The sequence below is a fragment of the Budorcas taxicolor genome, chromosome 1 (assembly GCF_023091745.1).
Source record: "Budorcas taxicolor isolate Tak-1 chromosome 1, Takin1.1, whole genome shotgun sequence".
NCBI classification, from domain to species: domain Eukaryota; kingdom Metazoa; phylum Chordata; class Mammalia; order Artiodactyla; family Bovidae; genus Budorcas; species Budorcas taxicolor.
Window position 1 is genome coordinate 202,926,296 of NC_068910.1, and position 12,395 is coordinate 202,938,690.

General features: G+C 36.8%; 1 protein-coding gene across 1 annotated transcript in view; it reads right to left on the reverse strand.

The window, feature by feature from the left end:
* The window catches only part of ATP2C1 (ATPase secretory pathway Ca2+ transporting 1), a 160,424-nt gene that overhangs the window by 4,954 nt on the left and 143,075 nt on the right, over positions 1-12,395 (reverse strand). The window contains exons 19-23 of the mRNA XM_052641019.1: positions 10,478-10,575; positions 3,838-3,888; positions 2,789-2,955; positions 1,521-1,589; positions 758-874 (exon numbers count right to left, since the gene is read on the reverse strand). Coding sequence (XP_052496979.1) covers positions 758-874; positions 1,521-1,589; positions 2,789-2,955; positions 3,838-3,888; positions 10,478-10,575 — 502 coding nt within the window. The remainder of the gene's footprint in view (positions 1-757; positions 875-1,520; positions 1,590-2,788; positions 2,956-3,837; positions 3,889-10,477; positions 10,576-12,395) is intronic.

The following is a 12,395-nucleotide window of genomic DNA, read 5'->3' on the forward strand; positions in this document are numbered from 1 at the left end:
AATTTGGATTTATTACTTTCACAAGTTCATTGACCTCAATTATCCCAGAAACTAAATGCCTTCTTATGGAAACAAAATGTTGAATTATGAAGAAAACCTTGGCTACGATCACTCAAAAATACACAAATTTTATCACTCTTGGCTGTTTTATTTGCCACAGTTTGGTAAAGGCCTGATAATCAAATTTCAAAAAACTGCCCCATTTCATTTATATAACTTATTTCAAATATGGCCTGAAATACATGACTAACCAACTGGATTTTGAAATATCTTTCATGCAAGGAAGTTTCAACTAGGATAATTTGTTATACACTGATACATATTAATTACTCTGTTAAGAAAGCTGTATCTAGGGCCCCGTTATTATAAAAGAAAACATTAGATGCTCAATACTACAATATTGAAGTAGTCCTTCAGTACTTTCCCGAAGTCTCTAAGAATTGATGGCGGAACCTTGGTAATAGCACTAAAGCCAAAGAGAGATTTCTCCATTACATTCTATTCTAAGAAACAAACAGCTTACTTCAAGGACAGGGACTATACCTGTTCCCTGCTCTGATCTCAGTGTAAAAGCCCATATCATAATGCATGAATGAGCATCCCAGAAGAATAAATGATATGCTCACATCACACGACTTAAAACAAACATGATGCTGCAGAGATTTCTGATGCTGCCCGGGAATGAAGTCTTAGAGCTTAACTATCAGGATATAAGGCCATCCTTGTCCTTCTAGTTTACAAATGAGGAAACTCTTACCTCTGAGCTGGAGGTCCATCCATAATAATATTGATCCACAAAATCTGCATGGCATTGAGAGGATTGGGAAAGTTCATTAATGTAGCCAGTGAGATTAAAGTTAATGCTGCTATACTCCTATCGAAAGAAAGAGTTATTTTTTAAAATGGATCAACATTATATAATTCTTGCTAATTTTATGAAATCACTTTCTTAGCATTTAAAACTCTCACGTTACTACTGTTCTTTTAAAGGAAGCCTGTATTTCCAAGTAAGCTACTGCTTCACTAGTGTGAATATTTAGCCCTTATGATCTAAAGAGTTAGCCCTTAAAATCCACAGCAATTTAATAAAGGATTTGCAAAGCGTTTAGATAACAACAACAAATAGAGGAAGATTTTTTTAACTGAGTTCAGGTAACAGTTAAGAGTTTCAATGATATTTTTATAACTGTGTTTTGTAATAGACAATAAAAGCCACTACTTTTGGAAAAAGATACCAAGAAGAAAAATTAAAATTTGACACCTCTTTCTTAGTTACTTCAGAAGGTATTAAATAAGCCACAACAGTTAATATATTTTGATGATGATATAGACAAGTAATTATATTTAGAACCTCTTTATCATGCCATGTTTAGTTTTAGGACAGAATTCAGTTTTCACACTGGAAAACTTATATACGAGAAATAGAGCCCAGAAGCTTATAGGCATTCTGTTTCAATTCTACTTTTTGAATCCTTTATCTATAAGACCCATAAGTTTGTCACAATTTCTTACAAACTTACGTGCTCAGCTGGAATCTAACAAAATTTTTAATATTATTATAAATCCCTTTACCCTCTTCAATTGCAGACCTGAAAGTTAAAAATAAAATTAGGTGAGAAAATATAATCACAAAAAAATAAGGATACAGCAATACTGTGGAACTAATTTTGAAAACAAGCTCCCAACTGATAAAACCCATACATTCATAAAACAATTTTACTTACATAATTAAAACTAATACAGAAACACTATCTGGCAAGGCATTAAAATCAAGCCTCCTACTGTACCTGAACTAATTTCATAACAATTTTTATTCTTAAAGACATTTCAACATTAAAGTCACATACTGTTTTTCTATACAAGACAATAATACACATTTATAATACTAAAACAATTATCTTCTTTAACCCAAGTTTATTTTTCTTAAAGGTACAGATGTATATATGTTAAAGGGTTAAGTTAATGCAGGTCAGAAATTAAATGGCAATGACATAAGAATTACAGAATTTAACTCATCTGTTATTCCTAGATACAATTAGGTATATGTTGTACCAGAATTGTAAAAAGAATATATTTTATAAAGATTCATGAAAATCCTCTCACTCATTTTGCTCAGTCTAGGAAAACATGTATTTTATAAACAAACTATCCTATCTTCTGAGATTTTTTTTTTTTCTTCTGAGATTTATATACAATTCTAAGAATGGAAATTAAGTATCTTCTATCCTTAGAAGAACCTTGCAATTCTGGGTCCTGAGGGCCCACATGTTCCACCTGAGGCCACATGGGTTAATGACACCAGCAGGTTATTATGGAAGAATCTTAAATCAATTAGAAACTATGGATGAAATAAATCAATTCAAATGATAAACTGCATCATTGACAATGTGAAGAATTCCTGACATAAGGAAACAGATATGGATGGGATCTTTATTTATAATCTTTTCATAAAGCCAGGCACATGCTTATTCCTGAGAGCCTGAATTTAACTTGAATAAAACCACATGAAGGTCCACTGCTGTATCACCACACTAGTGGCAAGGAAACGTGAAACTTGGCTGGTACTCAGTAATATTTCTTAAATGAATAGCCCTGCCATTTTTTATGTCCATTCCATACAAATAATTTCCCCCAAAACTACACAGCAGGACACGAAACAAGATTGCTTAGTTTAGTAAAATAGTTTAGCTCATCCAACATTTAAAACTGCTAAACACTTTTCTGCAATGAGGTGCAGAAAAGGATAGGCAGAAACTCTCTGATGTGCATTCAGTGAAGGAAAACTTACATGATGGTTTGAAAATCGTCATCCACCAGGATCATGTCAGCTGCCTCTTTGCAAACATCTGTGCCAGTCTGACCCATCGCAACTCCAATGTCTGCAGCCTTCAGAGCAACTGCATCATTTACTCCATCTCCTGTCATGGCCACAACCGACCCGTTCTTCTGCAGAGACTGGGGGTAGGAGGGGTGAAGTGGGAGGGAGGCATTCTGATTAGAATGTTGCTTTCACACAGATAAGGAGGTATACAAATCCCCTCTTTTTCTTTCCCACATAATCTAAGACTGGAAATAATATAGACCATCACTTTTTCAAAAAACTTCAGTATATGGAGGTCTTAGGATAAAGCTTAGAAAAAGCTGCCACTAATATTCCCATGTGTGAGAACTCTGAAGTGTAAAGCCTGATGTACAGTCAATTACACAGTGGTTCTCAGGGCAGTTGTGTCTCCCAGGGCACATCTGGCAATGTCTGGAGACATTTTTGAGTGTCATGACTTTGTGGACACTACTGGCATCTAGAGGACAGGCGCCAAGGGTGCTGCTAAACCTAAAACACAGAGGATAGCCTCCTGCAATGAAGACTTATCCAGCCCCCAAGTGTCACAGTGCCAAGGCGAGAAACCCTGACCTTACTACAATGGGGCACTATTATAAGTAATAAGCCGATGAATGGATGGATACCATATCAGCTGCTTTGTATATATTTGACTAATATAAATATCATACCCCTTTAAAACTATATACAATCTCAAAACATTTTTTTCTTTTTGTATTTATAGTAATTATTCCTATTCACACTGGAGTGATCTGGCTGCAGACTCTTATCAGAACAGACTTACACTATTCAAATGTTAAAAGAAGACTATATTTGCAGATATTTCCTTAAAGCTTTCTTCTACATCTTCCTTTACTAACAAAATTCTGTTAATGTTTCCATCTCAGGCTTTAAAAAAAACCTGTTTTGCTTCACAACACTTCTGACTTTAGTACTCTAAGAATACCCCCAGTAGTAAAGCAGACCTACAGAAGCATTTGTGATTCTTAAAGACCCACCTTGATAATTTTCATCTTGTGCCTTGGGCTAGCTCTGTAAAATACTGCAACCTGTTAAAACACAAGATATACTAAAAATCTTCAACATTATGAATTATCAGAATATCCTATGTACATATAACTAAGAATGTTTTTTAAATTACCAATTTGAACTGTCTGTTTTGCCACAGAGATCAAACTCAAGAAAATGCCATACACTTGTTAGGACACTCATTCGACAGGGCCATTTCAAACTTTTAGGTACTAAAGGAAATACACAATCTAAACAATTCACCCAGTTTATCCCAACCATGTTTAAGCTCTGAAAAGAAAATAGCTTTATTCTTGAAACACTGCAGAAACAGAGAAAGGAAAAGCTCTCTTGCACGTTTCCTCAACACTGACAACTCAATATGGCCTTTTCCCTTCTTCTGTCTTCATGAGATTTAAAGAACAGCTGCTTCTCAATGTCTGTTGAGCCCTTTTTTCTGTTAAACAGTATGAAGTGACTGCTTATGCTCTTCTACTTAGTTTGATTCATTAGGCTGTCTTCCTTTGTGTCTCCACTTGCTTATATGATCTTCTCTCCAAAGAATATATTTAATCCCTTTTCTTCATGCCACCTCCTGGTCTCCTAAATGCTCCCAACTGTGCCCCAGCTAGTCATCCACAAATCACCTGTATGCCCACTCCCTCCCACACTGCTCTAACTTGCTTATCCATAAGACATGGCTGTTCCCCAGTCCTCCCCAACAGCACCATGAGGAGAGGAGAGGGGTAGGTGTCTTCCATTCCCTTCTTTAGTGACAAATCTTACCTGCGGCCAATGCTGCTCCGGGGGCTACCTGCCATGGTTCACAAGGATTTTTAACCACTGCTTCCCGATCACTCTTTCCAACACACCCAAGCCAGGTGACTTTAACACCTACGGGACTCACCATTCTCTTTCCTACTCTCCCAGAGGATATGTCTACACTAGCCTTCTCTCCTCATGCTCCCAATGTATCCCTTTCCTAGTCCCACTCTCAGTTAACAACCTCATTTCCTACTTCAAAGCAACAGAGTCAGGAGAAAGCTTCCACAATTCCTACCAGCAACATAATATATACATCTACTTAAGACTAAAAGCTCCATGAAGCAGAGATTTGGCCCTGTACCTCCAGTGCTCAATAAACACGTGTGAAATGAATGAGTAAGTGACTGAATCTTAGGATCACCAATAAAGACAATTCCCAGGTTCTCTCTGAATTTTAATAAAGGTCTAAAACTTTCTCAAGGGTTAACTATACTATCACATTATTGATTATCCTTATATCCTCTAGGTACCATGAATCACATAACATATGTGGAAAGCATTCTTCCTTTAAAAAGGTTCAAAATCCATTTGGAAATTCTTTAGTGTGTCTTTAAAAAGTACTATACACACATGGTCAAAAAGCACGTGAAAAGATGCTCAACATTGCTAATTATTTGAAAAATGCAAATAAAAACTACCATGAGGTATCGCCTCACACCAGTCAGAATGGCCATCACTAAAAGGTCTACAAACAATAAATGATGGAAAAGGTGTGGGAAAAAGGGAACCCTCCCTACATTGTTGGTGGGAATGTAAACTGATACAGCCACTATGGGGAACAGTATGAAAGTTCCCTAAAAAAAAAAAAAAACAGAGCTAACATATGATCCTTTAATCCCACTCCTGGGCAACTGTACCCTAATATTCACTGCAGCACTATTAGTAATAGCCAAAATATGGAATCAACCTAAATGTCCATCAATAGTTGAATGGATAAAGAAGATATAGTATATATAAATATGTGCCACTTGGGGTATATGTATATGTACACACACACACACACACACACATATATGGGGCTTCCCAGGGGTATATATATATGTACACACACACACACACACACACACGGGGCTTCCCAGGTGGTGTAGTGGTAAAGAATCTACCCGCCAATGCAAGAGACACGTGTTTGATCCCTAGGTCAGGAAGATTCCTGGAGAAATGAACAGCAATCCACTCCAGTATTCTCACCTATAAAATCCCGTGGACAGAGGAGCCTGGCGAGCTACAGTCCATGAGGTTTGCAAAGAGTCAGACATGAATGAGTGCATACATATATTCATACACACACACACACACACACACAGAAATACTCAGTCACTCAGCCATAAAAAAAGAATGAAATAATACCATCTGCAGCAAAATGAATGGACCTAGAGATGATCCTACTACGTGAAGTAAGCTAGACAAAGACAAGTATCACATTATATTGCTTACATGTAGAATCTAAAACAAAAAAATGATACAAATGAACTTATATAAGAAGAACTTATATGAAAACAGAAACAGACCCAACAACATAAAAAATAAACTTGTTACCAAAGGGGAAGGGTGCTGATGTGTGTGTGTGCTCAGTCGTGTCCGACTCTGTGACCCCACGGACTGTAGCCCACCAGGCTCCTCTGTCCATGGGATTTTCCAGGCAAGAATACTGGAGTGGGTTGCCATTTCCTCCTCCAGTGGATCGTCCTGACCCAGGGATCAAACCCACATTTCTTGTGTCTCCTGCACTGGGCAGGTGAGTTCTGTACCACTAGTGCCTCCTGGAAAAGGGAAGGAGAGTAAATTAGGAGTTTGGGATTAACAAATACACACTGCTATATACAAAACAGATAAACAAGGACCTACTTCTACAGCAGAGGGAACTACACTCAGTATTTTCTAATAATCTGTAAGGGAAAAGAATCTTACACACACACACACACACACACACACATATAAAATGAACCACTCTGCTGTACACCTGAAACTAACACAACACTGCAACTCAACTACACTTCAATTAAAAACAGTTTTTTAATAAAAAGGACTCAGCTGCATATGTATTTAAAATGTACCAGTTACCTTCTAAGTGAAAATTCTACATTATTGCAGAAATTTAATCATGTAGCACACAGCACAGAGTACAAGAGCATTTAGCAAAGACTACAGATTTTACAGAATTTTTAAATAAAAGACTCATTACTAATTACAAACACTCAGGTCATACAGATTAAAAATTTGCCTTTGTTTCACAGCAAATCATTCAAAACATTCAAATCACCCCTTCACAGCCACTACAGGTTATCACTAACAATGGCAGTGAGGATAATAGATCAACTGTTGGGCTGAAAACATCCTTCTTTTTGTATAGTCACAAATTACTTTGGCATGCATCCAGTACACCTATCGCTTGATATAGATATTTCAGCATTTCAAAGCTTTGATGGAAAATCAAAAACAAAAGCAGCTTCCTTGAGACTAAGCAGATCTCCAATACAAAGCTGAAGACTTACATGGAATATAATGCTACACAGAGTAAAGTCTCCTTAAAGCACCAAGATTAGCAAATCAATCTTTTTGGTTGAGTAAAAATACTGAAATTTAGTGACACAAAATTATGGCCTGAAGGAATTAGGTATCAAAAAGAAACTAGAAGTGAGTAAAAACTGAACTACTTATCACAGAGCTAGGACTAAACTGGGGGTAACTGAAATTCCTCTATTATAATCTTTTTAACATTTATGTCTGTTTCTCTATGTAAAAGGGGGTGAATAAGCACAGAATACAATCACTCAGTATAGGAGCAGGAAGGGCAAATCAGAATGAGCACAGTAGACCAGCACAAGGACAACAGGAAAGAAGCAGCACTCTTTGTCAGCAGAAAGTTCAGGGAATAATGTAGAGGGAAATGGAGAAAGGCTGCGTACTTTCAAAGGAACCCACAAAAGGGTTTTTCTCTTCTCATGGATCTGCCTTTTCAGTGTCATATTTGTGGTCCATACTCACAGTTCTTGTGATCAACATTAACAGAAATAAAGTTATAAAGAGAAGAAAGTAGGTAAATACAAATAGGAGAGGCTAATGAAAGAAATATTATTTTTGGCATTAAAATAATCTCCCAAAGGTCTCCAAATCTTCCAGTATAGATTTAAAAATACCTGATGTGTTGCAATAAGTACTGACAACGTACCAAAAATTAAAGAGTACATGAACTGGGATTTTATTATAGGGACCTGGCTGATTAGTTTAGTAAAAATACAAATGGAGGCAGTGCTATAAAAAACAAACGAAAAAAGAGAACATCCATTTTTACCAATAGCAAACACACCCAGGAAATCATAAATTAAAAAACATGGACAATTCCCATATGGAAATTCCGTTTCCATACTATTTTTTAATTGTCCTAGGTCAAAAAGGACAGGAAAATGTTAAGGGATTGGGAATTGACTGAATTATGGGAAGAGAGCCAAAAAACCTTTTATAAAGGAAAAGAATCAATTAATATGATTTTAGTATATGTAGGAAAACCTCACTGAGCTGGCAATTTACAAAAAAGTTTTGTTTTGCTTCTAACACTAATAAATGAAAAGCTTTTCAAATTGCTCTAAAGTAAAAGCCTAAGACCAAGATTTCAGAGTTACATGAACGCACAATAAAAATGGGGGAAAAGGCCAAAGAGCACGGGGGGTCATAGGGAGAAGTCCAGCTCAGCTCAGCTGAAACGACTGAAATAATTCATTGATAGTATTTGAAGAACAGACTTGTGTTTTCAAAAGACATGGTAAACCTGAAAGAAGCTCCAGTATTTATGGAATAGGATGACTCCAAGCAATTCAATGAGCTTCTCTCTTTGGAATAACATCAGAGCATCTGCCACAACTGATGCAAAAAACTCTTATTTGGAAATGACCAATGATGTAATTTCTCATGCTAATAATGCAATTTATAACTTACTTCTCTAACTGCCTTTCTTCCTTCTCTAACTGCCTTTAGGTTGGTTTTCAGAGTTCATTAGCATTTTTATCAGAAAGCCAGACAGTGAACTGAAGAAAGCAAATAAAATGAAACTTCCAGTCTGTCTGATGTCACTACTTATTAGCATTTCTGGGAAAAGGCTAAACAAAGATTTAATGGGAAAATGTTTAATTAACTGCAGATTTCATATATATTTGCTATTGTACATTCTGTCTCAATACCCTCAGAGAACTTACTACAGGATTTATTCTTTTAGACATAAATGTAAAAACTATCAGGGGAGGACACACATCCATACTGCTCCCAGATGCTCTAAAAAGGCATTTCAATGAAAAAAGCACTGTCTTTTCGACAAATGGAACTAAAATGACTAAATACCCATACATTAAAATAATGAACCTTAACCCACTTCTCACAGACAAAAATAATTCAAAATAGATCAGAAACATTAGTATAAAACCTAAAAGTATGAGACTGTTATTTTAAAAAATAGGAAAAAATCTTTGTGACCTTGGGTTAGAAAGAGTCCTTAGATAACACATCAAAAGCATGATCCATAAAAGAAAAAAATTATAAACTAGATTTCACCAAAATTGAAAACTGTTTTTTAAAGTAAAATGGTAATAGACTAAAAAGATAAACCAAAATGGAAAAAACTTTCTTCCAGTCAAATATCTGGTAAGACTTTTATCCACAATATATCCACTTTCATCCACAAAATAACTTCCAAAATCCAAAAATAAAACATTTTTTAAAAATAGGATGGTTAGACAGTTCACTAAAGAAAATATATGAATGGCAAATAAGCACATGAAAAAGTACACAAAATCATTAGTTGTGAGGGAAATGCAAATTGAAACCACAATAGGACTCCATGATATACCTATTAGAATGGGCATGGGGAAACTAACAATGCCACGTGCTGGTAACCACTTTTCAAACACTGCTGATGGGAATGCAAAACAATAAAGCCACCAAGTAAAACAATCTGGCATTTTCTTACAAAGTTAAACATACATTAAGCATATGACCCAGCAATTACTCACGTATTTATCTCAGAGAAATGAATATTTATTTTCTTACAAAGCTTATACACAAATGTTTTTAGTAGTTTTAACCATCATCAGCAAAAATGGAAAATAATCCAAATGTCTTTAAACTGGTGCATTGGTAACATACACTCACTGCAGTGGAATCCTACTCAGCAATTAAAAATAAATTATGCTAAATCAAAAAAAGCAGATTCAAAGGCCTCATGCTGTATGATTCCATTTTCAGCATTCTGAAAAGGCAAAACTACAGGGACAGAAAACAAAAGCAATGGTTGTTGCCAAGTACTGGAAGCACAGGGAGGAACTGACCACAAGAGGATCTGGCATGGGAGGAACCTGTGTGGTAGTTACAAGGACCATAGACATCCATCAAAACTTAAGAGCTGTACATTAACAAGGGAAAAGTTCACTGTATGCAAATGACAGCTCTTTAAAAAAATCATTCCCACATTCAGTTAAAACAGAACACAAGGATAAGAAGTATAAAGTAATGATCTGTCTCCATTCTGTACTTTATAAATACAAGCACCACTGTTAACTTTCCATAGTATCTTTCTCAGAGGAAACTGAGCTCTTGCTGAAGTTAACAAATCTGCACTGATATTCATAATGATCACCTCATAAACACTCTCAACGATAAGACAGATCTCAATGATAAGATTCTGCCTCATGATTTAGACCAACAAATGTGGTGGCCATGTCCCAACTGTTTTCAAATGAATAGCTTCATTAACACTGCAGGAGAAGAGGTAATGCCTACAATAAAGCCTTAGTCTGAAAGGCTCTGGTTCACGCCTACCTTTGGCACTATTTGTGAAAGCTGCTGGACATCCATTGCATCTATTTCTTCTCCTGAGACTGACTGGGAGGTTTTGGAATATAATCCCAGACGACTAGCTAAAGTGAAATGGGAAAGAAAACATAATTAACCAAACTGCTTTTGCTTGATAGGCTAGTCAACATAATGCTCACTTAATGATGTTATTAACTCACTTTCTCTTTAAAGTATAAAATGTCCTTATATCAAGGGATTACAAGACAAGACTATGGTAAGACAGATCAAACTGATTTAGTAAAAAGTCTTGAGTTTTCTGTCTGATTATTTTGCTTTCAAGAATACAGTTTTCTCAATTCAACCTTAAGAATTTAAACTCAGGTACCATACCTAAGAATTTAAACAAGGCCATGTGGATTCTACTCAGGAGTTCAATTTTAATGAAGGTCAAGAGTGCTTTTTAACTAAAAACCAGGCAAGACGGTGGCTCTGAGGTATTATGTGCGTGTCTGCTCAGTCGCTCAGTCATATCCAACTCTTTACGACCTCAAAGACTAAGGCCCACCAGGCTGCTCTGTCCACAGGATTTTCCTGGCAAGAATACTGGAGTGGGTTGCCATTTCCTCCTCCAGGGGCTCTTTCCAACCCAGGGATGGAACCCACTTCTCCTGCAATGACAGGCAGATTCTTTACCACTGTGCCACCTGGGAATCCCATGAGGTATCATGTAGTTTTATGTAAATGAAAATAAACATTGAGAAATTTCTCTAGAATTAATCTTCCCAACAATGGTATGTTTTCAGTGACGTATTCCTCTTAAAGTGTGAAATTCTTGTCTCAGTCTCTTTCCATATTAGAAGAATTAATGAACTTTAGCACATTTTAAATTTATCAGTATGAATTATAGTTTACAGGTTCTGGAAGATTAACTTCCATGTCCATTTTTTTCCCCTTATATTTGGTAAAGTAACCCTTATGGCAGAAAGTGAAGAGGAGCTAAAAAGCCTCTTGATGAAAGTGAAAGAGGAGAGTGAAAAAGTTGGCTTAAAGCTCAACATTCAGAAAACTAACATCATGGCATCCGGTCCCATCACTTCATGGGAAACAGATGGGGAAACAGTGGAAACAGTGTCAGACTTTATTTTGGGGGGCTCCAAAATCACTGCAGATGGTGACTGCAGCCATGAAATTAAAAGACGCTTACTCCTTGGAAGAAAAGTTATGACCAACCTAGATAGTATATTCAAAAGCAGAGACATTACTTTGCCGACTACAGTCCGTATAGTCAAGGCTATGGATTTTCCAGTGGTCATGTACGGATGTTAGAGTTGGACTGTGAAGAAGGCTGAGCACCGAAGAATTGATGCTTTTGAACTGTGGTGTTGGAGAAGACTCTTGAGAGTCCCTTGGACTGCAAGGAGCTCCAACCAGTCCATTCTGAAGGAGATCAACCCTGGGATTTCTTTGGAAGGAATGATGGTAAAGCTGAAGCTCCAGTACTTTGGCCACTTCATGCGAAGAGTTGACTCATTGGAAAAGACTCTGATGCTGGGAGGGATTGGGGGCAGGAGGAGAAGGGGACGACCGAGGATGAGATGGCTGGATGGCATCATGGACTCGATGGACGTGAGTCTGAGTGAACTCCGGGAGATGGTGATGGACAGGGAGGCCTGGCGTGCTGCGATTCATGGGGTCACAAAGAGTCAGACACAACTGAGCGACTCAACTGAACTGAACTGAATCTTAAATGGCATTCAAACATCATAGGCATATATGTGATCAGACGATGGAAATATAGATACAAGCTATCTTCTTTCAAGTTAGGTACAAAGTCTGCTTTTAAAAAATTATATTCAAGTTGAAAGAAAAACTAAGTATCGTCATTTCACGCATTCTTTCACATCCATGATCTAGTGCTTTTAGTCATCAGAATGGTGTCCTA